The sequence below is a fragment of the Anomaloglossus baeobatrachus genome, chromosome 1, assembly GCF_048569485.1.
Source record: "Anomaloglossus baeobatrachus isolate aAnoBae1 chromosome 1, aAnoBae1.hap1, whole genome shotgun sequence".
NCBI lineage: Eukaryota > Metazoa > Chordata > Amphibia > Anura > Aromobatidae > Anomaloglossus > Anomaloglossus baeobatrachus.
Genome location: NC_134353.1, coordinates 53,094,082 through 53,121,579, shown reverse-complemented (window position 1 = coordinate 53,121,579; position 27,498 = coordinate 53,094,082). Strand labels below are relative to the sequence as shown.

At 50.7% G+C, this 27,498-nt stretch overlaps 1 protein-coding gene across 2 annotated transcripts in view; it reads left to right on the top strand.

Moving 5' to 3' along the window:
• The window catches only part of SMYD1 (SET and MYND domain containing 1), a 92,860-nt gene that overhangs the window by 46,357 nt on the left and 19,005 nt on the right, over positions 1-27,498 (top strand). Inside the window, exons 4-5 of one of the 2 annotated variants that reach the window (XM_075332655.1) lie at positions 2,231-2,361; positions 26,417-26,455. In XM_075332655.1, coding sequence (XP_075188770.1) covers positions 2,231-2,361; positions 26,417-26,455 — 170 coding nt within the window. The remainder of the gene's footprint in view (positions 1-2,230; positions 2,362-26,416; positions 26,456-27,498) is intronic. The other variant, XM_075332656.1, reaches the window with a different exon arrangement.

Sequence of the window (27,498 nt, the reverse complement as noted above, 5' to 3'; positions counted from 1 at the left end):
AGGTATGTGAAATTACACTCCCTGAGTTTACAGTAAGGGGCCCTTTGCACACTACGACATCGCAAGCCGATGCCGAGTGCGATAGTCCCCGCCCCCGTCGCAGCAGCGATATCATGGTGATAGCTGCCGTAGCGAACATTATCGCTACGGCAGCTTCACATGCGCTTACCTGCCCTGCAACGTCGCTCTGGTCGGCGAACCGCCTCCTTCCTAAGGGGGCGGGTCGTGCGGCATCACAGTGATGTCACACGGCAGGCGACCAATAGAAGCGGAGGGAGGGGCAGAGATGAGCGGGACGTAAACATCCCGCCCACCTCCTTCCTTCCGCATAGCCGGCCGGGACGCAGGTTGGAGATGTTCGTCGCTCCTGCGGCTTCACACACAGCGATGTGTGCTGCCGCAGGAACGAGGAACAACATCGTAACATCGGTCTTTCCCAATTCATGGAAATGACCGACGCTACACCGATGATACGATTACGACGCTTTTGTGCTCGTTAATCTTATCAAAAATGCTTTACACACTACGATGTCGAGAGCGACGCCGGAAGCGCGTCACTTTCGATTTGACCCCACCGACATCGCACCTGCGATGTCGTAGTGTGCAAAGGGCCCCTTTGTGCGAACGCACGCGCGATATGTAAAATTACTCTATTTTGGAGTCTGAGTGCAGACGCATGCGCGATGTGTAAAATTATCTTCTTTGAATCTAAGTGCGGACGCATGTGCGGTAGAATTAACCCGACGTAACTGCGATGATAGCAGCGCTAATCCGGATGTAATTCCCAGTGCGGTGGTAGGAGCTCGATTATTGTCCGGGATTTGGATATTATGATTGGATTGTGACATATGAGCGGGAAACATGTGAGTGGCGAATGTGCCCAATACATGTGCAGTAATATGATAGATAGTTCAAAGAACGAATCAGTTTGCATGATCTTAAACGAAAGTACACTCCTCTCAATATGATAGGTCTCTTGTCCTTTTGATACCAAATAACACTGATGACTATTGGCCAATATTGATATCAGTTTATAGTCAAGACTATAAAAGGTCCTTTGAAACAGAGTAAGTCAGTATTAGCCTCAGCCCCCTGATGACGCCAGTGTGGCGAAACATGTTGGGGAGGCTACTGTCTGTTATATTTTAATTAGCGAACACCAGTGGTCATTCATGATAGAAATGATATAAATACTACTCATAGACATTTAGTTAGTCTGAATAGGAAATTTCTCATGATAGAATAATTATCTATATCAGTTGAAGACAGACCACGGTATTCTGAAATTTTAACTATTTTGTCCTAAAGATCTTAAAATAATGAATTAAAAGTTATATATTAATTAATTAGATCAGTCTTTAGTTTAGGGCTTTAGTTGCCAATGGCAAATTGTAAATAGATTATTAATGACCCCTACGCTGACTGATAGAACAAGTTTTCATAGGCCCCCAGTGGTTGTTCTAGCGACTGGGGAAGTCCCAAGCTTCGTGATGGCTCACTACCCTGTCTGCCCTAGTCCACCCCCCTGTGGGAAGTACCTTATTGTTGTGTGTGTGTGTGGTTTTGTGAAGGCGCCGACAGTTAACCCTCTCCTAACAGGGGATGGATATTACCCCTTAAAGGAGGTGAAATACCCTGTGGCGCCTGAAGCTTCAGGGGCGCCACACCTGCGTACATCACAGACACCAGAGGAGTTATGAGGCGGAGTGCCAAAATCTGTAGTCTGAACAGAACCCGACACCGCCATGACAGTCGGCAAAGTTTGTGAAAATCTTTGTGACACTTGCCGGTAGGTTCCCATTAGGAAGAGTGCCCCTGTTAGTTAATTTAATGCATCTTTTATGTACTCACATCAGGGCCTTGAAAGTATTTCTATCATGATTGAAACCACTTTTGTGGATGAAAACTGGTCATGTGAACAGAGCCTTGAAAAGCTGAATCTTGGATGTTTAGTTAGGGCAGATAATAAAGAGGTCCCGACATTACGACGATGAGCTTTGTACTGCTCTATTCCAACATCAATGAGTAAAAGCCATTGGATGCCAGTAAGTGTTGGCAGTAAGTGTTAGGCAGCTGTAGTAATTTTTGTTGTCCGGTACTGTTGGTGGGTATGTCATTCATCTTAGGCATTTTTTTTATTGGTCATGATGGAGTATCAGGTCACACATTTGCTTACTGACCGTCTCCTTTTTCTGTGTCTTCATCTCCCTTGTTTTCTTTACATGGAAAGATAAGCTGTAACGGATTTACTTTAAGCGATCAGAGAGGCCTTCAAGCCGTCGGAGTTGGAATTTTCCCAAATCTCTGCCTCGTTAACCATAACTGCTGGCCGAACTGCACGGTGATATTCAACAATGGCAAGTAAGTAGAATATTTCCTGCTGAATTACGTGTGGCAATAGTAGGTCATTGTAGATGCTGAATTTAATTTTTTGTATTTCAACCAGAAACCCTCCACGCACAAAAATGTAGAAGAATTTTGCCGAGAAACAGTAAAAAAATGCAAAAAAATCCAATGCTTTATATCAGATTTTAACTTTCAAGATTAGAATAAGGCAATAACAAGTTCGTGTTGAAACCCCCCCCCAATATCTCTCCCTTATAGTCCAAAAATTCTTTTTTTAGGCCCATGGGCTCTTTGTGGTCCATTGTATGGTGTCTCACTGTTATGATAGAGAATACCAGGGGATGTGTATTTCCATATTCCAGTCTCGAATGGAGCCATTCAGAGATGTAGTGTGGATCGGTAAGGTTTTGCTTGGCCGAGTGTGATTTGCAAACCCTAGTCTTTAGTTTTCTAGTGACAATATCTTTCCTCCCGCCATTGGTAGTGACTTGCTTTCTCTAAATCTTCCACACTAGGTTGGCACCTCCCAATCCACCACTGTAGGCGAGTGTGGAGGGCATCCCATTTTACCATGGCCCTGTTAACATATACAAGGTACCCAGTCTTATCTTCGGCTATAAACCCAAAGCCTTCGGTGTGATTAAAGTCGATGATCTTGCCTTGGGGGCAGTCATTTTCAAAGTCTTCTCTCTTCAGCCCAACCAGCTACTCGCAGGCTAAGGCATCTGCCCTCAACCTCTCTTCCACCACATCTAACATCTCGGCCGTTTTCAGGGAGAAACCGTAGACAGGGGGCAGAAGACCACAACTTATCTGGCTTCAGTCGATGGCAAAGCGGGGTGGGGCTCTGGATGGCTGACTCACTCGTGCAGGTGGCAGGACTTGTTCAAAAAAGGTTTGCCAATTTCAAATTTGGTACAAGCCCACAACAGTCTCAGGACTACCAATAACTCTTCTCCACCATTGTTCTCACTTAGGCTAAGTTCACATTTCCGCTAAAATCTATCAGTCACAATCCGCTGCTCTTGTAAACAGCGGAATCCGTTTAGCGGATTCCGCTGCTCCCATAGACTTGTATGAGCAGTGGATTGTGACTGATGATGCTGCGTTGCACCCTCCGCCCGACTGATCAGTCGTGGAACGACTGACCGCCGGGCGGGAGGAACGCAGCATGTAACGTTTTTTGAGCAGCGAGATCCGTCGGATTTCGCTGCGCATGCTCTCTGGCTCCCTGCACACGTCACCAGCTTTGGTTGGTTACCCGATATTTACCCTGGTTACGGTGCAAGGAGCCAGCGCTAAGCGGTGTAGGCCCGTAACCAAGGTAAATATCGGGTAACCAAGGTAAACATCGGGTGCTTTGCTGTTACCCGATATTTAGGCTGGTTACGTGTGCAAGGAGGCCGACACTTCCCCGCTCGGCCCCGCCCCCTCCCGCACTCCGCACATGTATGTACACACACACACATACACACACCTGTCCCCAGCCATGCAGACAAGCACTGACACCCTCGTCTGGCCCCGCCCCCTGCTCGGCTCCGCCCCCTCCCGCACTTTGCATGTGCACACACATACATACATACATGCACATACACACACTCACTCACACATACACTCACCTGTCCCCAGCCATGCAGACCGCAGCACTTCTACTGACATCCTCAGCGCCTGGCCCCGCCCCCCGCTCGGCTCCGCCCCCTCCCGCACTTTGCATGTGCACACACATACATACATACATACATACATACATACATGCACATACACACACTCGCTCACTCACAGATACACTCACCTGTCCCCAGCCATGCAGACCGCAGCACTTCCACTGACATCCTCAGCGCCTGGCCCCGCCCCCCGCTCGGCTCCGCCCCCTCCCGCACTTTGCATGTGCACACACATACATACATACATACATACATACATACATACATACATGCACATACACACACTCGCTCACTCACAGATACACTCACCTGTCCCCAGCCATGCAGACCGCAGCACTTCCACTGACATCCTCAGCGCCTGGCCCCGCCCCCCGCTCGGCTCTGCCCCAGAACTCCGCCCCCCCGCACACAACGGAATCCGACAAAGAATTCTGTTCTTTGTCATCCGTTGTACAGCGTTGAACAGCGCATCAGTCACATGCGTCAAGCGACGCATGTGACTGATACAAATCAACGGAAATGTGAACTTAGCCTTATGCTTCTGTTTGAGCCTCTCCTAATTTGCCACTCAGCTCACTTCCATGATAACACTTCTGCCACTTTTTCTGGATTCCAGTTCTGGTAGAATCTGCTTTCTTTCTTGCTGATGCTCACTGTGCTGTAACTACAGGCACTCTTGTGTACTAGGCCTCTACAACCCTTATATAATTGAAACCCCTCCCTGAGCTTCCCACTAATTGCTAACCCTTTCCTTACCAAATCTCCTGCAGCTAGCGGTTTTCATTTAATTCCAGCAGTTTATTCCATCCTCATAAACCATTACAGTAAAATAGAAACAAAAACAGCCTTTTTTGGGACAAAGTAATAAACATAAAGTAAAAAATCCATGTAACGCTGCACTCCTTACTCCCCCCTTCTGCAGGGACGCGCTGTCACTCACCGCTGCAGAAAGCTTCCTTTATGCTGCTCGGCGTCCCTGCGTTCCTCCATGTCGGTGCCGCCTCCTTTCCCCTCTCAAAGTCTGTGTGCACGTCACAGGACCCCTGGGAGTGCTCCTAGGCAGTGAGCGCACCACTGCCCCTCTCTTAAAGGGCCAGCGTGCCACTCCTCGGAAGTGCCTTTCAGCCTATCGCTGAGAAGAACTGGGTATATCAGGCATGCTTCCACTAAGGGAGTGGCCTGTTCAACACCATCTGTCCTGTTAGTTAGTTGATTCTGTTTAGTTGCCAGATCACCCTGTTCATCTGGTCCCGTCCTGTTTGTACGTACCTGCCCTGTTCCTATCTGTCCCTTATCCCAGCCCATCCTGCTCTGTTGGGCATCCTGTTCCAGTTCTGTCCCTGCCTCTACCTGGTCCCAGCCTGTCCTGCCTATTGACACCTGGTTCCAGTCCTGTCCCTTCCTGTACCTTATTCTAGCCCGCCCTGCCTGTGGGCAACTGGTTCCAGTCCTGTCCCTGCCTGTATCTGGTCCCAGTCTGTCCTGCCTCATTGGTACTTTTGACTGTGTCCTTCCTGGTCATGCCATCTGCCTTGCTACTGACTCTGCCTGTCTGTCCTGCCTCACTGGTGCTAATGTGGCTCCCCTGAGGCTCAGTGGCCACAGGGAATTGCATCTGGTTTAAGTTGTAATTCTCTCCCGGGTGAGAAGAGGTTAATCACTGGTTTGTTTCACTAAAGGTGGTGATACACACAGCGACGACAATGACGTTGCTGCTACGTCACCATTTTCTGTGACGTAGCAGCGACGTCCCGTCGCTGTTGCTGTGTGTGACATCCAGCAATGAGCTGGCCCCTGCTGTGAGGTCGCTGCTCGTTGCTGAATGTCCAGCTTCATTTTTTGGTCATCGCTCTCCCGCTGTGACACACACATCGCTGTGAGTGACAGCGAGAGAGCGACGAAATGAAGCGAGCAGGGAGCAGGAGCCGGCGTCTGGCAGCCTGCAGTAAGCTGTAACCAGGGTAAACATCGGGTAACCAAGGGAAGACCTTTCCCTGGTTACCCGATATTTACCTTCGTTACCAGCGTCCGCCGCTCTCGCTGCCAGTGCCGGCTCCCTGCTCTCTGCACATGTAGCTGCAGTACATATCGGGTAATTAACCCGATGTGTACTGTAGCTAGGAGTGCAGGGAGCCAGTGCTAAGCAGTGTGCGCGGCTCCCTGCTCCCTGCACATGTAGCACAGTGATGTGTGCCGTCGTTATGATCGCTGCTGCTGCGTCTGCTGTGTTTGACAGCTAAGCAGCGATCATAACAGCGACTTACAAGGTCACTGTTGCGTCACAGAAAATGGTGACGTAACAGCGACGTCGTTGTCGCTATGTGTAAACCCAGCTATACACAAACCCTGAGCTCATAACTTACATAAACACCTAGATAGTGAGCCAGTCACCACACACACAGGAAACTAGGCTGGGAAACCCTCCCCCCAGCACTGCTGAGTCATTCCGAGGTGGGGGGCCGCTCTCAATGAGTAAAAAGACAAACAGTTTAATTTTCAGAGCGAGAACAGTCTGAGACAGTGAAGAGAGAACAGGTCCCCTGGAGGGTGTGCTCCATGGAGCTCCCTTCAGGGGGACCGCCCGGGATGAGTGCTTGAGAGCTATCTCAGGGAAGGAGGAATGAGACTGAAATAGGGCGAGAGGCAGAGGCAGCTGGTGGACATGTTGGGACAAGAGGAATTGGTAGCTGAGGTCGAGCCTAACCATTCCCACAGTGACAGCGCAGTCGGGGTGCAGGACCCTCGGTTGGGGACACCTTCACGGACTCCAACAATTCTGCAGGGGATGGGGATTCCATGTCCCATTGTCCACTACTCACTTTCCCGGAGCACAGTGACATGTAGGATCTGGAGTCAAGGCTACGGTCGGACCCCACGGCGAGGACCCGCGTCACCTGCATACGGGACGGGACACTTAACACCGACAACAGGGTCCCCAAATTGCTTGAGGCTATGGGGAACTGTATGTCAGCGCAAGGAAGAAGGTCTCACACATTTCCACAGACACCGGTTATTGCCTCTGATTCACCTGGGACCGGCTGGAGTCCATGCATGGCGGTGTAAAGTGGCACCTTTGGGGAGCTTTAAGAACTGTGAGTAAACAGAACTTTGAACCGCAGCCCTCTGTGTCGCCCCGCACTTCAGCACCATCAGCTGTCCCCATCGTCCTAATCCTCGCTGGGGCTCGCTCCACCTGTGGGGAGATGGTCTATCTATGCTGCTGTGACGCCCTGGACCCCAGGGGTCATAGAACACCATCACACACATACACACCCCCTTCCCTGGTAGGGACCATCCGTCAAACAAAAACCCTTGTTGCCTCCTCTGGTTTCTGATGTCCACACCAGGTGGGGCGGAGCCAGGCGGTTGGCCCCACCCACCGAGGAGTTCACAGGCCTGGAGGCGGGAAAAGTGTCAGTACAGTTTAGTTTTGGAGTTGAAGTGAAGTGGAGTGGAGCTCAGGAGGTTGAAGTGGAGAGACTGTGTGTGTCTGGGTTGGAGCCCAGGCACCATCAGCAAGGTCGGCAGACGGTGGTGGCCGTCTGCAGGAGTTAGTGGACGTCCGCGGAACCGTAGGACCGGGGTCGGGCGGTGGCCCGCTGGTACCGAACCGGGGAATGGAGGGAAGCTAAGCACCAAGGCAGGGTACTCAGACCCCGACTGGGCTCGGAAGCCGCCTTAACGGTCAAATTCGCTGATTGCGGTCTGGACCTCAGGGGTTCATTCCCACCCAAGTCCCATCAGAAGGCAACAACCCAACCCGTCTGGATAAGAGCCACCGCCAACGGCCAGAGATCCAAGGGCCAGCGCCTGCGGGCAAAACGGGCTCTACTGACACGTACAGCCGACTGTGGGCCCCGTCCATCCAGCCGTTAGTCAATGACAGAGTCTCTGGCAAACCAATCTGAGTGAGTACACCAGTGCCATCCGGCACAGCGCTGCACCGCTGCCCCGCATCCGCGCTGCTGCCCCGCATCCGCGCTGCCTCCCCGCATCGGCACCTGCACCTATCCCCTACCCACCAACATCCATCCCCCCAACCGGGGCCCCGGGACCAACCGCCCCTACCCACGGAGGGGCCAACACCTCAGCTACTCCCCGCCATCGCTCCCGGGAACCCCCGTCATCAGCAGCGGTGGTGCTCACCATCACCACAACCCCATGGGTGGCGTCACAACCGACATCCCACCACCCAAACCTTCCCCTCTCACTCGTGGGCGAGGAGGCGCTGCTCGAGCCACCGAGGAGCAGAAGCACCAGACCAGAGCACCAGAGATTCCCCCAGGCGAGCGGCGTTCCCCAAAAACCCCTCTCCGCGCACGACACTGCATTAACATTAGCCCCGGAGGAGAGCAACATCTCGCAGTGATGGCTAATCCCTGGCCGTACACCACGGGTGGCGCTGCAAAGCATCTCCTATTCCCATCCAACACTGCTCCTGGAAGAGGAAAAGTCGCAGGAGGGGTCAGTGGCTGGGATCCCAGTCACCACTACAACCGGTGATGCCTTCCAGGCACCCTTCACCCTCCTTCCACCTCCCTCTACACCGGACAACCTTGCACCTACCTGTTTGTCTTTACATGTAGCTGACGGGGCCACAGAGCCGGGTCAGGCCAGTCACAGCAGCAATCCCAAATACCACTTGCCAGGAGATGAGTAACCCCTGAGGCCCCGTGGGGTGCTACACTAGAGATTTTGCCTGTCCATGCTGTCCATGCCATCTGCCTTGCTAATGACTCTGCCTGTCCGTCCTGCCGTGTTGGTGCTTGAGACTCTGCCTGTCCTTTCTGCCTGTGCTGTCTGCCTATTCTACTCTGGTGGTCTGTGTTCACAGTTGAAACTCTGTCCTGTCTGCTCCTGTGTCCGCCCCTGCCCTGGGTAGTCAGCTGCCACAGTCCCGGACTTTACCCCATGAAAGGGTAGGCTCGGGGTCACTCTGTGATCGAGTGGGTCCACTTCAGCTTGCCGCAGCACCATCTCTGGCAATGAGCGTTACAATCCGTATATATATCTGTGGGGTTCACCCACATAACATTTCACACCAGGGAGGTGTTCTACACTCCACACATACAGTACCCCTGTCAGGCTGCTGGTCTCCTCCATTTTCCATTATCTACCAAGCATTATGGTGGGGCATGTGAGCAGCCGGTCCCACCCATCTCTCTGGCTGCTTGACATGCTCTAATAACTCTCTTAGAGCTAGGTGTACTTGAGCTTGAGCCTGGGTTTACATCACAGAGGATAACCACCTCTGTGATACATACCTCCCATCGAATATATGTCCATCAGCCATCTTACAACATCAGTGCAGCAACTGAAAAATATATCAACACAACAGATTGCAAATGGTATATGATCTACAGGGGATGCTAACACGGTCATTTCTCATAGACATACATCTTGATTTAATCTTAGCAATCAAAGTATTGATGGGTCCATTAAAGGAAATGCTCTGTAGCAGGAAAAATCTGGAACTGCTTACAATGAGACAAGGCTTTAGCAGAAGGATCTGCAGACCCTATTAAGGCTTTCATGATGACCCTGAAAATGGTCCTGTGTATGACAGAGTTGGCCGAGATAGCTGCTGGCAGAGTCATTGTTTATCCGATAGCTATATATTGTGTATGGCGGCTTTAGTCACACATGCATGTCTGTTTTGCATACGCACAAAATGGATAGTTTTCATCCATACCGTCAGTACGTCACCCATTTTTCATATGAGCAAAAAATAAGTGACTGATTAGTTCGTCTCACAAATGCAACAAAGTAGGACATAATTCAGCTATTTTCATGAACATTGGACAAAAACAGATATGTGTGAAAAGCGGCATAGACTATAAAGGGACTGTGCGCTGTACATGTATAATAACTAAATCAGTGAGCAAATAAGCATTTACTGTACAGTACAGACCAAAACTTTGGACACACATTCTCATTCAAAGAGTTTTCTTTATTTTCATGACTCTGAAAATTGTAGATTCACATTGAAGGCATCAAAACTATGAATTAAAACGTGGAAAGAAATACTTAACAAAAGTGTGAAACAACTGAAAATATGTCTTATATTCTAGGTTCTTCAAAGTAGCCACCTTTTGCTTTGATTACTGCTTTGCACACTCTTGGCATTCTCTTGATGAGCTTCAAGAGGTTGTCACCGGAAATGGTTTTCCAACAGTCTTGAAGGAGTTCCCAGAGATGCTTAGCACTTGTTGACCCTTTTGCCTTCACTCTGCGGTCCAGCTCACCCCAAACCATCTCGATTGGGTTCAGGTCTGGTGACTGTGGAGGCCAGGTCATCTGGCGTAGCACCCCATCACTCTCCTTCTTAGTCAAATAGCCCTTACACAGCCTGGAGGTGTGTTTGGGGTCATTGCCCTGTTGAAAAATAAATGATGGTCCAACTAAACACAAACCGGATGGAATAGCACGCCGCTGCAAGATGCTGTGGTAGCCATGCTGGTTCTGTTTGCCTTCAATTTTGAATAAATCCCCAACACTGTCACCAGCAAAGCACCCCCACACCATCACACCTCCTCCTTCATGCTTCACGGTGGGAATCAGCCATGTAGAATCCATCCGTTCACCTTGGTTGGATCCAAAAATCTCAAATTTTCACTCATCAGACCAAAGCACAGATTTCCACTAGTCTAATGTCCTTTCTTTGTGTTCTTTAGCCCAAACAAGTCTCTTCTGCTTGTTGCCTGTCCTTAGCAGTGGTTTCCTAGCAGCTATTTTACCATGAAGGCTTGCTGCACAAAGTCTCCTCTTAACAGTTGTTCTAGAGATGTGTCTGCTGCTAGAATTCTGTGTGGCATTGACCTGGTCTCTAATCTGAACTGCTGTTAACCTGCGATTTCTGAGGCTGGCTGGTGACTCGGATAAACTTATCCTCCGCAGCAGAGGTGACTCTTGGTCTTCCTTTCCTGGGGCGGTCCTCATGTGAGCCAGTTTCTTTGTAGCGTTTGATGGTTTTTGCCACTGCAATTGGGGACACTTTCAAAGTTTTCCCAATTTTTCGGACTGACTGACCTTCATTTCTTAAAGTAATGATGGCCACTTGGTTTTCTTTACTTAGCTGCTTTTTTCTTGCCATCATACAAATTCTAACAGTCTATTCAGTAGGACTATCAGCTGTGTATCCACCAGACTTCTGCACAACACAACTGATGGTCCCAACCCCATTTATAATGCAACAAATCCCACTTATTAAACCTGACGGGGCACACCTGTGAAGTGAAAACCATTTCCGGTGACTACCTCTTGAAGCTCATCAAGAGAATGCCAAGAGTGTGCAAAGCAGTAATCAAAGCAAAAGGAGGCTACTTTGCAGAACCTAGAATATAAGACATATTTTCAGTTGTTTCACACTTTTTTGTTAAGTATTTCATTCCACATTTGTTAATTCATAGTTTTGATGCCTTCAATGTGAATCTACAATTTTCAGAGTCATGAAAATAAAGAAAACTCTTTGAATGAGAAGGTGTGTCCAAACTTTTTGTGTGTACTGTATATCGGCCAATAGGAGACCGAGTCAGTACAGAAGTAGTCATACATTGTAGGAATCAGGAACATGGCGGCTTCTAGAGTGGTGTTTGAAAACTTCATTGGGGCAATTTGTATGGGAATTATATTCTTTAAGATTTATGTTACTTTCATGGCACCGTCATATTCCACAGCGATTTATAGACATTATCATCACTGTCCCCATTGGGGCTCACAATATACATTCCCTATCAGCAGGGCCGTATTTGCCACTAGGCACCCGTGGTCCCGTGCCTAGGGCGGCACGTTGCGGGGGGCGGCACTTTCTGGCAGCAAAAAAAAAAAAAAAAAAAAAAAAAAAAAAAAAATATATATAATTTTTTTTTTTTTTTTTTTACATCCCCGCCCCCCGTCCCTCCCTCCGTTACACTCGGCTGTGTTCCGGGGGGGGGGGGGTTGGGAGGGAGGACAGGCGCACTTCTGCTGTCTATTTAAATACATGGCGGGCGCCAGGCATAGTGAGCTGACTAACCCCGGAAGTTCTATGGCCTGCACTTCCGGGGACAGTCAGCTCACTGCCCCATGCTGCAGCGTCCAATCCTGCAGATGACACACGCCGCGGAGGAGGACGCGTCTGCAGCTGGAGCAAGCCAGAAGAGGAGCCAGCCAGAGCAGGGCGGCGGGCACCGGAGCAGGTAAGGCAGAGGCAGAGCCTAGAATGTATGGGCTCCTTACAGGTTAGTTGATGATCGTTGCAAATTGCGATGCCTCTTTTTGTCCACTGTAATCATGGAAGGGGAGGCTGGGGGGAGAGAGGCTGAGGCTGGGGGAGGCTGGGAAGAGAGAGAGGCTGGGGGGAGGCTGGAAAGAGAGGGAGGCTGGGAAGAGAGAGAGGCTGGGGGGAGGCTGGGAAGAGAGAGAGAGGCTGAGGCTGGGAAAAGAGAGGCTGGGAAGAGAGAGGCTGAGGGGAGGCTGGGAAGAGAGAGAGGCTGAGGCTGGAAAGAGAGAGAGACTGAGACTGGGGGGAGGCTGGGAAGAGAGGCTGAGGCTGGGGGGAGGCTGGGAAGAGAGAGAGGCTGAGGCTGGGGGAGGCTGGGAAGAGAGAGAGGCTGGGAAGAGAGAGGCTGAGGCTGGGGGGAGTCTGGGAAGAGAGAGAGGCTGAGGCTGGGGGGAGAGAGGCTGAGGCTGGGGGGGAGGCTGGGGGGAGAGAGAGGCTAAGGCTGGGGGGAGAGAGAGGCTAAGGCTGGGGGGAGAGAGAGGCTGAGGCTGGGGGGAGAGAGAGGCTGAAGCTGGGGGGGAGGCTGGGAGAAGAGAGGCTGATTCTGGGGGAGGCTGATGCTGAGGGAGGCTGATGCTGAGGGAGGCTGATGCTGGGGGAGGCTGGGAGGGGGAGGGTGAGGCTTGGAGGAGGGAAGCTGATGCTGAGGGAGACTTGGAGGAGGGAGGCTGAGGGAGGAGGGAGGCTGAGGCTGGGGGAGGAGGGAGGCTGAGGCTGGGGGAGGAGGGAGGCTGAGGCTGGGGGAGGCTGATGCTGGGGGAGGCTGGGAGGAGAGAGGCTGATGCTGGGGGAGGCTGGGAGGGTGAGGCTTGGAGGAGGGAAGCTGATGCTGAGGGAGGCTTGGAGGAGGGAGGCTGATGCTGAGGGAGGAGGGAGGCTGATGCTGGGGGAGGCTGGGAGGAGGGAGGCTGATGCTGGGGGAGGCTGGGAGGAGGGAGGCTGATGCTGGGGGAGGCTGGGAGGGTGAGGCTTGGAGGAGGGAAGCTGATGCTGAGGGAGGCTTGGAGGAGGGAGGCTGATGCTGAGGGAGGAGGGAGGCTGATGCTGGGGGAGGCTGGGAGGAGGGAGGCTGATGCTTGGGGAGGCTGGGAGGGGGAGGGGGAGGCTGGGAGGAGGGAGGCTGATGAGGAGGGAGGCTGATGAGGAGGGAGGCTGATGAGGAGGGAGGCTGATGAGGAGGGAGGCTGATGAGAAGGGAGGCTGATGCTGAGGGAGGCTGATGCTGGGGGAGGCTGGGAGGCTGATGCTGGGGGAGGCTGATGCTGAGGGAGGCTGATGCTGGGTGAGGCTGGGAAAAGGGAGGCTGATGCTGGGGGAGGCTGGGAGGAGGGAGGCTGATGCTGGGGGAGGCTGGGAGGAGGGAGGCTGATGCTGTGGGAGGCTGGGGGAGAGAGGCTGATGCTGGGGGAGGCTGGGAGGGGGAGGCTTGGAGGAGGGAGGCTGATGCTCAGGGAGGCTGGGAGGCTGATGCTGGGGGAGGCTTAGAGGAGGGGGGCTGGGAGGAGGGAGGCTGATGCTGGGGGAGGCTGGGAGGAGGGAGGCTGATGCTGGGGGAGGCTGGGAGGAGAGAGGCTGATACTGGAGGAGGCTCATGCTGGGGGAGGCTGGGAGGAGAGAGGCTGCTGGAGGAGGCTCATGCTGGGGGAGGCTGGGAGGAGAGAGGCTGATGCTGGAGGAGGCTCATGCTGGGGGAGGCTGGGAGGAGAGAGGCTGATGCTGGGGTAAGCTGGGAGCAGGGAGGCTGATGCTGAGGGAGGCTGGGGGGAGAGAGGCTGATGCTGGGGGAGGCTGGGGGGAGAGAGGCTGATGCTGGGGGAGAGGCTGCTGCTGGAGGCGGGGGGAGAGAGGCTCCTGCTGGGGGAATGGGAGAGAGGGGACAATGCTAGAGACAGAGGACAAGGGTTGAGGGATAGAGCAATGACAATATCGATGGGGGGGGAGTGTAAGGACTCAGAATAAGAGGGGGGCAGCATTGGGAGCTCATTATGGAGAAGGGGCAGCATGTGTGGGCTCAGTATGGAGTGGAACAATGTAGGGGGAGTCAATATCAAGAGTGGGGTAGTGTGTGTGTGTGTGTGTGTGTGTGTGTCTCAGCATAAGCGCTATTGTGGTGGTCTTAGTATGATGAGTGGGGCAGCATGGAGGTGTCATTATGGAAAAGAGGAAGGCACCATTAGGAGCTCATGGAGAGGGGCAGCATGCACGGGACACTGTGAGGAGGGGGCAGCATGCACGGGACACTGTGAGGAGGGGGCAGCATGCATGGGACACTGAGGAGGGGGCAGCATGCACGGGACACTGTGAGGAGGGGGCAGCATGCACGGGACACTGTGAGGAGGGGGCAGCATGCATGGGACACTATGAGGAGGGAGCAGCATGCATGGGACACTGTGAGGAGGGGGCAGCATGCATGGGACATTGTGAGGAGGGGGGCAGCATGCATGGGACACTATGAGGAGGGAGCAGCATGCATGGGACACTGTGAGGAGGGGGCAGCATGCATGGGACACTGTGAGGAGGGGGCAGCATGCATGGGACATTGTGAGGAGTGGGCAGCATGCATGGGACACTATGAGGAGGGAGCAGCATGCATGGGACACTGTGAGGAGGGGGCAGCATGCATGGGACACTGTGAGGAGGGGGCAGCATGCATGGGACACTGTGAGGAGGGGGCAGCATGCATGGGACATTGTGAGGAGGGGGCAGCATGCATGGGACATTGTGAGGAGGGGGCAGCATGCATGGGACATTGTGAGGAGGGGGCAGCATGCATGGGACACTGTGAGGAGGGGGCAGCATGCATGGGACATTGTGAGGAGGGGGCAGCATGCATGGGACACTGTGAGGAGGGGGGCAGCATGCATGGGACACTGTGAGGAGGGGGCAGCATGCATGGGACATTGTGAGGAGGGGGCAGCATGCATGGGACACTGTGAGGAGGGGGCAGCATGCATGGGACACTGTGAGGAGGGGGCAGCATGCATGGGACATTGTGAGGAGGGGGCAGCATGCATGGGACATTGTGAGGAGGGGGCAGCATGCATGGGACATTGTGAGGAGGGGGCAGCATGCATGGGACACTGTGAGGAGGGGGCAGCATGCATGGGACATTGTGAGGAGGGGACAGCATGCATGGGACATTGTGAGGAGGGGGCAGCATGCATGGGACACTGTGAGGAGGGGGCAGCATGCATGGGACATTGTGAGGAGGGGGCAGCATGATGTGAGGACAATGTGCAGATCATATTTCATAATTGAGGAAGGTGTGGTGGGTATAATTTATAAGGGAGGGCAGTGTGTAGTTTATTAGGGGCAGTGTGACAGTCACAGTATATAAGTGGGGACGGTGTGGTGGAAATATTTTATACTCATGCTATGTTTTGATGTGCCCGTGGTGATCCCCATTGGGGGGGGGGGTTAGTGCCCTTCGTTTCTCATTGATACTTTTTAGGCTATGTGCGCACGTTGCGCAAATACATGCAGTTACGCTGCGCTTTGTAGCGCAGCGTAACTGCATGCGTCCTGCGTCCCCTGCACAGTCTATGGCAGGAGCTGCAGGCAGAGCGCATGGAATCGGCGCTCACTACGGACATTTTCTGCAGCGATTAGAAGCGCACATGTGCTCTTCAGATCGCTGCAGAAATTTCTGCAGTGAACTGTACGCAACGTGCGCACATAGCCTTAAAGTGTTTTACAGAGTAGATCTGCCTTAAACAGATGTCGTGTGCGAAAACTCAGTTTTACGTTGTCAATAAGGGGCGCGACCACTTAAAGTGCCTAGGGCAGCACGAAGGCAAAATACAGCCCTGCCTATCAGTATGTCTTTGGAGTGTGGAGGGAAACCGGAGAACACGGAGGTAACTCACACAAACACGGGGAGAGCATACAAACTCCTTGCAGATGCTGTCCTTGGTGGGATTAGACCGAGGACCATAGTGCTGCAAAGCAGCAGCGCAAACTAGTGAGTCAACGTGTAGTGATAACCACTGAACCAACGTGAAGTGCTAACCAGTGAGCCGCCATAAAGTGTTAAACACTCAGACAACAAGTAGTGCTCACCACTTAGCCGCCTTGCAGTGCTAACGACTGAAACAAGCAGTGATAACCACTAAACTATGTAGTGTTAACCACTGAGCCAATATACAGTGCTAACTACTGAGCCACTGTGCAGTGCTAACCCTTGAGTCAATGTGGAGTGCTAACCAGTGAGCAACCATGCAGTGCTAACTACTGAGCCAACTTGCAGTGCTAACCACTGAAACATGCAGTGCTAACCACTGAGCCAGCATGCAGTGCTATCAACTGAACCAACATGCAGTGCTAACCACTGAGCCAACATGCAGTGCTATCCACTGAACCAACATGCAGTGCTAACCACTGAGACAACATGCAATAGTAACCACTGAGCCACTGTGCAGTGCTAACCACTGAGACAATGTGCAGTGCTAACCACTGAATTAATATGCAGTGGTAACCACTAATCCAATGTGTACTGTTAACCACTCAGCCACCATGCAGTGCTAACCACTGAGCCACCATACAGCGGTAACCACTGACCTAACCTGCAGTGCTTATTACTGAGCCACCATGCAGTGCTAACCACTGAGCCACTGTGAAGTACTAACAACTGAGTCACTGTACCGTGCTAACCACTGAGCCACCGTGTTGAATTGGAATATTTGTTAAAAAATAGTCCTCTACAATACACATAAATGGCTGTTATCACCCGGTGCAGGACGCCATCATTCAATTTGTGCCAGAACAGAGTGCATAGCGGCGCTGTCCTGTAATCCTATCCCCCCATTATCAGCCAGATCTTCTTGGCTCGGTCACTTGCAGGGAGCTGTGATATATGAATATCTGCTCCTCTCTATTAGTGATCAGCACACAGAGATCAAGCCCATGTGTGAGGATTACACTGTGTGCTCTATCCCCTGACATTTATATCACATTGCATTCATAGAGATGTCACCTCCCCCGCTTAAGACCCGACCCTGTTACCGGCTGACAGCAGATGACAGCTGCATTGTATTATTTTTTTCATACATCAATAGTACAAATAACAACTTTATAATATACTAGAAGGTGGCCCGATTCTACGCATCGGGTATTCTAGAATTTACGTATTGTGTAGTTAATGTATGATTTTTGTTATATATATATAGATGTTGTTGTGTGTAGTTACCAAGTGTTTGTGTAGGCGCTGTACATGTTCTGGGTGTTGTCTGGGTGTGACGGGGGGTGAGAGCGGTGTTGTATGTGTGTTGCGTGTGTTGCGTTGTTTGTGGAGCGCTGTGTGTCTGTAGCGTTGTGTGTGTGTTGCGCGGTTTGTGTGTGTGTGGTGTGTTTTGGGGGGAGGTATGTTTTGTGCAATGTGTGTGTTGTGCGGTATGTGCGTATATTTGTGTGTGCCGCGGTGTTTGTGTGTTGGGTGTTGTGTGTGTGCAGCGTTGTCTGTGTGTGTGGGTGTCTGTGTAGGGCAGTTGTTTGTGGTTCCCAGTGTGTGTGTGTGTGTGTGGTGTGTTGTGCAGTGCGCGTGTGTGTGTGTGTGTGTGTGTGTGTGCATCAGCCTCTCTTCTCTCAGCCTACCTCTCCCAGCCTCCCTCCTCCCAGCCTCCCTCAGCATCAGCCTCCCTCTCCCAGCCTCCCCAAGCATCAGCCTCCACCAGCATCAGCCTCTCTCCTTCCAGCCTCCCCCAGCATCAGCCTCCGCCAGCATCAGCCTCTCTCCTTCCAGCCTCCTCCAGCATCAGCCTCCCTCTCCCAGCCTTCCCCAGGATCAGCCTCTCTCCTCCAAGCCTCCGTCCTCCCAGCCTTCCCCAGCATCAGCTTTCCCCTCCCAGCCTCCCTCAGCATCAGCCTTCCCCAGCATCAGCCTCTCTCCTCCCAGCCTCAGCCTCTCTCCTTCCAGCCTCCCCCAGCATCAGCCTCTCTCCTTCCAGCTTCCCTCAGCATCAGCCTCCCCTTCCCAGCCTTCCCGAGGATCAGCCTCTCTCCTCCCAGCCTCCTTCCTCCCAGCCTCCCCCTCCCAGCCTCCCTCAGCATCAGCCTTCCGCTCCCAGTCTCCCCCAGCATCAGCCTCCCCAAGCATCAGCCTCCACCAGCATCAGCCTCTCTCCTTCCAGCCTCCCCCAGCATCAGCCTCCCCTTCCCAGCCTTCCCCAGGATCAGCCTCTCTCCTCCCAGCCTCCTTCCTCCCAGCCTCCCCCTCCCAGCCTCCCTCAGCATCAGCCTTCCGCTCCCAGTCTCCCCCAGCATCAGCCTCCCCAAGCATCAGCCTCCACCAGCATCAGCCTCTTTCCTTCCAGCCTCCCCCAGCATCAGCCTCTCTCCTTCCAGCCTCCATCAGCATCAGCCTCCCGTTCCCAGCCTTCCCCAGGATCAGCCTCTCTCCTCCCAGCCTCCTTCCTCCCAGCCTCCCTCAGCATCAGCCTTCCCCTCCCAGTCTCCCCCAGCATCAGCCTCCCCAAGCATCAGCCTCCACCAGCATTAGCCTCTCTCCTTCCAGCCTCCCCCAGCATCAGCCTCCCCAAGCATCAGCCTCCACCAGCATCAGCCTCCCTCGTCCCAGCCTCCCCCAGCATCAGCCTCCCCCTCCCAGCCTCCCCCAGCATCAGCCTCTCTCCTCCCAGCCTTCCCCATGATCAGCCTCTCTGCTCCCAGCCTCCTCCAGCACGCCGTGCTCCTCTGCCGACACTCACACACCCGATCGCATCCACTCACACACACCCGATCGCATCCACTCACACACACCCGATCGCATCCACTCACACACACCCGATCGCATCCACTCACACACACCCGATCGCATCCACTCACACACACCCGATCGCATCCACTCACACACACAGACACTGACGATATCGCACATACGCGCTGATACTCACAACATCCGGACATACCACATGCCTCTGGCCATGTGATCCTCCGTCAGGTCCTGGAAGATCACAACAGCACAGTATCGAGGCCGAGAAGCAAGCGATATCGCCGGATGCTGTGAGTGTGTGGATGCGATGTGAGGTGTGTGTGAGGTGTGTGTGAGGTGTGTGTGAGGTGTGTGTGAGGTGTGTGTGAGGTGTGTGTGTGTGAGAGTGAGTGTGATCTGATGTGTGTGTATGTTTGTGTGTGTGCTGTTATGTGTGTGCGTGTGGATCTTCCGCTGCAGCAGGACCTTGATGCGCTTGTAACCATGCGAGCATGGTTACCAACGTATCCACACCACTCCCGTGCGAGCGGGGGCCGGGGGGGGGTGGGGGTGGGGGGGGGAGTACAGTACTCACCTCCGTGACAGCCGTGTCAGTTCGGGGAATGCGCGGGGGGAGGGAGGGGGCGGGGCCAGAGCTAGCGTGCATTGCGTGAGGGGGGCGGGGCGTGGCCGAATTGCCAATGCCTGCAGGGTGCCGGGGCGAGAGGCCAATCTGTGGGGGGGGCGGAGCCTGGGCGAGCGGCTGGCCAATCCGTGTGGGGGCGCAGCCTGGGCAAGCGGCCAATCGGTGTGGGGGGGCGGGGCCATGGCGAGCCCAGCGGCCAATCAGCTTTGTGTCACCGAAAGGACACAATTTTGGAGCATGACAGACAGACAGACAGACAGACAGACAGACAGAATATGGCAATTATATATATAGATCTAATATAGAGAAATCCGCTTCTTTCTCCTCCTGGACTGATCATTCATTCTGAAAATATTCAGTTCATGGGTAAAATCTGTCTTCAGTAAACACAAATTCTCCCATTACTGAGATTGGAGATGACAGTTGGTGCTCATAAAGTTCTATGGAGAATTGCAACTGCCATTTCAGGAGAACTTGCAGCCGAATGTCTGTCCTCCCCCTCCATAGAAGGAGACACCAACTATCATCAAACTCTGTCATCACTGATTATAGATTTTACAGATTTTACCTATAAATTGAGAATGAATGATCAGTAAAGGAGCAGGCAGGGAGCCGATTTCTCTGATAAGATACAGCGGGTGTAATAAGTATTGAACACGTCACCAAATTTTTAAGTAAAAATATTTCTAAAGGTGCTAGTGCGATGAATTTACCACCAGATGTCGGTAACAACCCATCCAATCCACAAAGGCAAGAGAAGCAATCCATAGATGTTCATAAATTATGTGTAATAATGTGAATTGACACAGGGAAAAGTATTGGACACTCTTGCTAAAATTTATTTAATACTTTGTACAAAAGGCTTTGTTGGTGATGAAGCTTCAAGACGCCTCCTCTATGGAGAAACTAGTCACTTGTATCGCTCAGGTGTGATTTTGGTCCATTCTTCCACACAAACACTCTTCCCATTCTACAGGTCTCAGCTCATTCTAGGAACTCTGAGCTTTAATTCCTTCCATACATTTTCTATTGGATTCAGCTCCAGTGATTAATTCGGCCATTATAGTAGATTTTTTTTCTTTCTCTGAAACTAGTTCATTGTTTTCTTGGCTGTGTGTTTAGGATTATTGTTTTGCTGAAATGTTCACCCTCGTTTCATCTTCATCCTCCTGGTAGATGGTAACAGATTTTTATCAAGAATGTCTCAGTACATTTGTCCATTCATCCTTCCTTCAATTATATGAAGTTTGCCAGTGTCATAAGCTGATAAATAGTCCTACACCATGATGTTCCCACCTCCAAACTTCACTGTTGGTGTTTTTGGGGTGATTTGCCTTTTGGAATCCAAACATGGTGTGTATTATGGCAGCCAAAAAAAAGGTAAAAAAATGAAAAGGAACTCACCGGTAAACTGTACAAAAATCCTTTATTGGGAGATGGGTTACAGATCAGGGCATCCGGGGAGGGAAAAACACCAAAAAATGCCGAACCACAGCCGTTTTGCGCCCTCATGGGGTGCTTCTACGAGTCCACAGACTGTGAACCCGTAGACGCACCATGCCACTTAGCGAAAAATAATATCAGACTGTGGACCCGTAGAAGCTCTATGCCACTTGGCAAAAAATAATATCAGACTGTGGACCCGTAGAAGCTCTATGCCACTTGGCAAAAAATAATATCAGACTGTGGACCCGTAGAAGCACCCCGTGAGGGCGCGAAACGGCCGTTGTTCGGCATTTTTGTGTGTTTTTCCCTCCCCTGATGCCCTAATCTGTAACCCGTCACCTAATAAAGGATTTTTGTACAGTTTTTCCGGTGAGTGCCTTTCCATCTTTTTTCCTTTTTTATCATGAATGAGCTGTTGCTTGAAAGAGCACCATGGTGGCTGGTTTGTTTTTTTCTGCCTTGTTGCTGAAGGTCCTAACCATCTGAGAACCGAGGCGTGTGATGGTTTAACGGAGCCTCCAGTGATTTTGCTGCTGCATTCTGTGAACAGTGCCCAGCGTTATCGTCAATGAACTTTTTTATTATGGCATCCAAAACTTCAATTTTGGTCTTATCTGACCAGACTATATTCTCTTAGAATTTTGCAGGCTTGTCTAAATCGTGGTTGATCAAACGTTAAACGTGCTTGAACCCGCTTTTTGTTCAGCAGTAGAGTCTTGTGTGGTGAGCCCTTGGAGATTGAGTGCATTACTTATTGTTTTCTTTGAAACAATTGTATCTGCTGATTCCAGGTCTTTTTGTAGTTCTCCACAAGTGGTTCTCTTGGCTCTTAGACAACTCTTCTAATAATTCTTTTCACTCCTCTGTTTGAAATCTTGCAGGGGACACCTGGTTTTGGCCAGTTTGTGGTAAAATTATGTTCTTTTCACTTCCGAAATTATGGCATTATGGCCCCAACAGTGGTCACTATCACCTTCAGTAGTTCAGAAATTCTCTTGTAACAAATGCAATCAATACATTTCACATCAAGAAGGTTGAGAAGGTCTTGAGACAGCTCACTGGTTTTACTCATCATGAGATGTTTCTTGTGTGGCAGCTTGGTAATGAGACACCTTTGTATAGGCCATCGGTTTACCCAGCTGATATTATTTTTCACTAAGTGACAGGATTGCTTTCTAATTACTGATAGATTTCTGCTGGTGTCATGACTTTCTATGGCTTTTGGCACCTCTTTTTCTTGATGTGCTCAACACTTTTTCTTTGTGTCATTTCTCATTATTATATATAATTGCATCTGGATATCTAAGGTTTGATTTCTTTCCCTGTGTGGATTGGATGGGTTTTTACAGACATCTGGTGAGAATGTCATGTCAATAGCACCTTTAGAAATATATTTACTTAGAAAATTGGTGACGTGTTTAATACTGATTTCACCCGCTGAATATTATAAAGTTGCTAATTTTCATATGTGCTGTAGATATATGAAATAAAAATTAAAACCATGGGCACTTTTTAAATTGCACCTTAGTTTTCAGGCATCGTTTTATTCTAGGAGTTAACATGTAGTTTAGATCATCAAGGAAGTAAAGGAAATGACCGCAAAATCAGCTGCTGTGCCGGATGAACTTTATTCAAGCTTCAGTGCAGAGTAAAAACAACGACGGGAGGAGACCTGGATACCGACCCCTCACTGAGGACGACGGCCGTTTCGCCTGTAATTAGGCTTCTACGGGTCCACCTAATTACAGGCAAAACGGCCGTCGTCATCAGTGAGGGGTCGGTATCCAGGTCTCCGCCCGCCGTTGTTTTTACTCTGCATTGAAGCTTGAATAAAGTTCATCCGGCACAGCAGCTGATTTTGCAGTCATTTCCTTTACTTCCTTAATGATCAGGACGTTGTTTCTTATGTGACCAGCACACTGCACCCAGAGTAAACATCTGCGCTGGAGCCACATCTTCCAGGACGTGAGCTTTTATCTGGGTAACAGAGACGCACGAGTGGTGCAGGACTCACCCTTTTCAATATGTGTAACATGTAGTTTAGAGTAACTCACTTTACTTATCTTGCACTGATCCTTACTTATGTAGCGCCCCTGAGACTGGTCGCTACAGGGTACATCATTATATCCTCCCCAGGCAGGGAGAGGCTGGCCCAGTACGTTTACACACACCTCACACCACCATACAGCAGGGAGAAGGAGTCACTAGGAAAGGGTTAACTGTTTCTACGCACACAATTCCTGGCAGACGCCAGGTGGCAGTTAGGTGTCGAAAACAGAGCCATTTCACTTTGAGTCACGAGAAAACAGCTTGGACACGAGACAGAGCAGACGCACTGTGTGTAGCTCCCTGAAGGGAGGCTGTCAGGCCCTCAGGGAGGCAGAACAGAGCTCTCTGGATGTAACACCATATAGACACCACAGCTAAGTCGGGGCCAGTCACACCTAGAGAGACGGGACCTGGCACTTGTAATCGTGGACTAAAAGGGGAGAAAGGCCACAGATTACCAAATCGGATCCAGCCTCTGACCTACCCGGGAAGCGATCGGATGGCGAGGACCAGCACCCAGGGTGTGATATCACCTGAGCAAGTAAATAAAGTGACTGGAACCCGCACCTGGTGACTCTGTGAGTTACTGCCACCGCCCTGAGCTCTGGCGCTCCCGTGGACTGCCGCCCCCATTCTTACCAACCTCCCGGGGTTCCCCGCACTGCCCGTAGTGAGCGATACCATCCTGGCTGCACCTAATACCTGCCCTGGAGAGAGACTGTGCAGCGGCGGCTAATTCCTGGCTGCATACCGCGAGTGGCGCTGTGAAGTATCCCCATTCCCCATCCAGTACTGCCCCTGGTTAAGGACTAGTCGCAGGAAGGGTCGGCGGCGGAGGAGGCCGAGACCGCAGTCACCACTGCAACCGGTGACACGCTTCCCAGAGGCCCGTCACCCTCATTCCATCCCCATCTGTACTGTTTGCTTGTTGTTTGTTTTTCATGTAGCCAACGGGGGTCACGGAGCCGGGTCAGGCCAGTCACAGCTACCCTAAGGAACCACTGGCCCGGTGACGAGTACCCTAAGGCCCCATGGTACGCTACACTTACATCAACTTTTATTTTCCCATTCACATCCAGAACTGATTTTAGCAATGTAGTGGTTTCTGTTAGAGGGGTTCAATCATATTCGTAAATGGGTAAAACTCGAAAGTGCTTGTATAAAGCCAGCATTCTTACAGTTTACTTGTTTTTAGGAATTCACTACATTTATGAAGAAAAGAGGGATTTTTAATTGTATAGGTCAGTGCTTGAAGCCTAGGTTGCCGCCCCCCTCTGCAGTCTATCAGCGCTGGCCAGCCTTCTAGGCAAGGAGGACAGTGCCGGATTCGGTGCCCCTTGTGCTCCTCTGATACTGTAAATGGCAAAATTCGGATAAAAATCATTCAGCTCCTCCTTCCTTTCTTTGCACAGTAATTGCTGGACATCTGTGCATGCTGTGCATATTCTCTTCAGCTGGCCATACACAATCAATAATTGCCAACAGCTATCTCTTCAGCCTCCCTCACACACATGAGCCTGCAGTTTGGCCGAACATTGATGCATTTTCAAGGGGGAGAAAGGAAAAAGCTGCTGCCAGACTCCTCTGCCGGCGACTTATCTCCCACGAAATCAAAAGGCACTGAAATTCCAAACACCTGATCCTTCTTTTTCTTCCTCAACATCCTCTGTTGGTGGAGAGTTTTAATGCCCTCCATACAGCATCGGACTGGCTACCGGAGGAATCTCCAGTAATACCAGGCCGCGGTTACCTGCACTGAACTCTGGAGCTCTCACTTGAGCTCCGGAGTGCAGCCTAGACTGAACTCGGGGTTTGCAGAACTGAACCGCAAGCGCCGAGTGATTGATTTCCCGGCGATTGCGGCTCAAGTGACAGCTCCGGAGTGCAGCCTGGCCTGTCTGCAGCTGTCATGAACTGAACCGCAATCGCCGGGGAATCAATCACTCGGCGCTCGCGGTACAGTCTAGGCTGCACTCTAGAGCTCAGGTGAGAGCTCCGGAGTTCAATGCAGGTAATCGCAGCCAGGCCTGGCATTACTGGAGATTCCTCCGGTAGCCAGTCCGACGCTGCCTCCATACACATGAGATGGTTAGATGGTCCAGCTAAGCCAACAAAATACTTTCTTCTTAGTTTTCTTATTGTCACGGTCGTCTCTCTGTCTTTGAAGACTAGTGACAGGTTTAGGACTAGAGTTACCCATAACCATCCAAAGGATCTATATTCAAACGGTAGTTTCATTCCTCTTGGTGCCTAAGGAGTAAATGTCAGTTTTGTTGCCAGCAGCTCCTAGCAGAACATTTCAGCTGCAGCTGTTTTGTAGCCATGCCCCTGTGGGTTAAAGTAGTTGAGTTTCCCAGCAATCCCTGCTGAAGATACAAATCCTTTGTATTCGGGCTGCCTTGGTGGAAGGTCCTTTTGGAAGAGTGTTCCTGAAGTCGGACTTGATCCTTTTTTGTTGCTGTTGTCCCCTGTTTGTCTTTCCTTTCCTTGTGTTATATTAGTGCAGCGGTGGGACTAGCATCCCTCACCTGCCAGGGCACTAGCCAGGGCATCTACAGGGTTTCTCAGGGTCACAAGTTCCTGCTCGGCCACAGTTGAGGAGACTGTATATGGCCTGGCTAGGAGAGTAGGGGTAGCTGCAGGTGAGTGAAGGAGGTGTCCCATTTACCCCTCTAGGAGAGTAGGGACAGCTGCAGGTGAGTGTAGGAGGTGTCCCATCTACCCCTCTCACAAGCGTTAGGACCCACCATTGTTATTGTATCGCCTGGGTTCCTCCCGTAGGTCTTCCCGTAGATCTGAATGCACGTGCCACACCTGTCATACCCGGCAAGCGTTACACTTATATTTTGCCAAAAGCAAATCTATGCCAATGCTCTTTCAATACTTGTGTATAGAAAAGACAATTTCCAAACAATTTCTCTTGCCCAATTGATCGTCTATCCCAGTCCTCCGGTAAGTGTGTTCAGAGCAGTCGTGCCTTCGTCCCAATCCCACTGAACGTATTATTAAGGTAATGTATAAATATGGCGTGCAATGGTTTTAATGCATTGACTTTGGGGGATTAATATTGAAATGTTACAGGCTATGTATCAAAATCTTAACGATTTGGTAAACCAGAGTTAATATAAAAAATAATCATGGAGTAAAGGCTATAGCCCTTGTTTGACATCCAGGACATAGTGAACATAGCAAAATTTTATTCACTTTGTGTCTAAATTGGAAATTGATGCATAGCCGCCATGCATATTGTGATCCCAGAATCTCCCGCCCTTTCGATGCAAATTTTTGTACCCATTGTAGACTCTTGTTTTGTTTTTCAGTCATGAGGCTGTTAAATCAATGTATCATACACAGATGAGGTGGGTCGGTGTCACAAGCATCAATGTGAGATCCCTCACTCCTTCCCTTCTCGTGGAATCCATAACCCACACAACATCTCCATTCCCATATCCCATCCAATTCTACCAATTCCTTCCTTCACAAACCTCCACGTAGACCTCCATTAATACTGACCACCCCGCTCTAATCCTCTCTCCCATTCTGTGTATTTCACCCCCTTGCCTCAACCAATACTTGGTGCACAACCTCGTCCTACTTGATTCTCTGAAAGCATGGAGCATTGGAGCATTGTCGACATTAGACAAATTTGTTAGTAACTTGGTTCTGAATGACTAATTAATTCTAACAAGAATAAAAAATACTAAAAAGTCACAATTTTGTTTTCACCAAATTAATGATGCCAAATTTAACAGCTATTTCTGGTGTCAATTTTCAAAGGATGAAGGTAGACAAGAAAATTGTGGGCAAAATTAGCCCAAAATTAGGGAAATTTTCAATTGCAAATGGACGTATAGACGATATAGGATTATATTGACTGTTTGTTCATAGATTGTCATCTTTGGGAAGACCACTCAAGCTTCCATGAAAGCCTATTCTTCTAAAGGGCTGCTCTTCTGTATGGAAGCGGTCCTCAATATTTGCCTGTTGAGTTCCTATCATAGTACAGGACTGCCTTTACTTTAGTACGTAATAATTTAAAGCACAAAGTCTTCTAAGGAGGCCATTTCGAGGACAATATCCACCAATGTTATATATCTAATGACTTTGATTGTAGAGTTGGTGGAAAGAGATGTTGAACTTCGGTTGAGCTTGATCCTCAGTTGTACTTGACGAATATGTGTCTTTTTTCATCGGTAATAACTACAGTATGTAAAAAAAATAAGTTTTAGATTATTTTGTTCTCAGGGGAGATAAGTCAGGGGTGGTAAATTAAGGGTCTCCTTATTCTTCAGTGCAGATGGATGGCTCAGTGTGTAGAACGAACTCAGTTCCTTCAGTTCAAAATGGCTGACAATAGCTGTCTCTATCTATGGTCCATCTGCAGACCTGAAGCATAAACCAC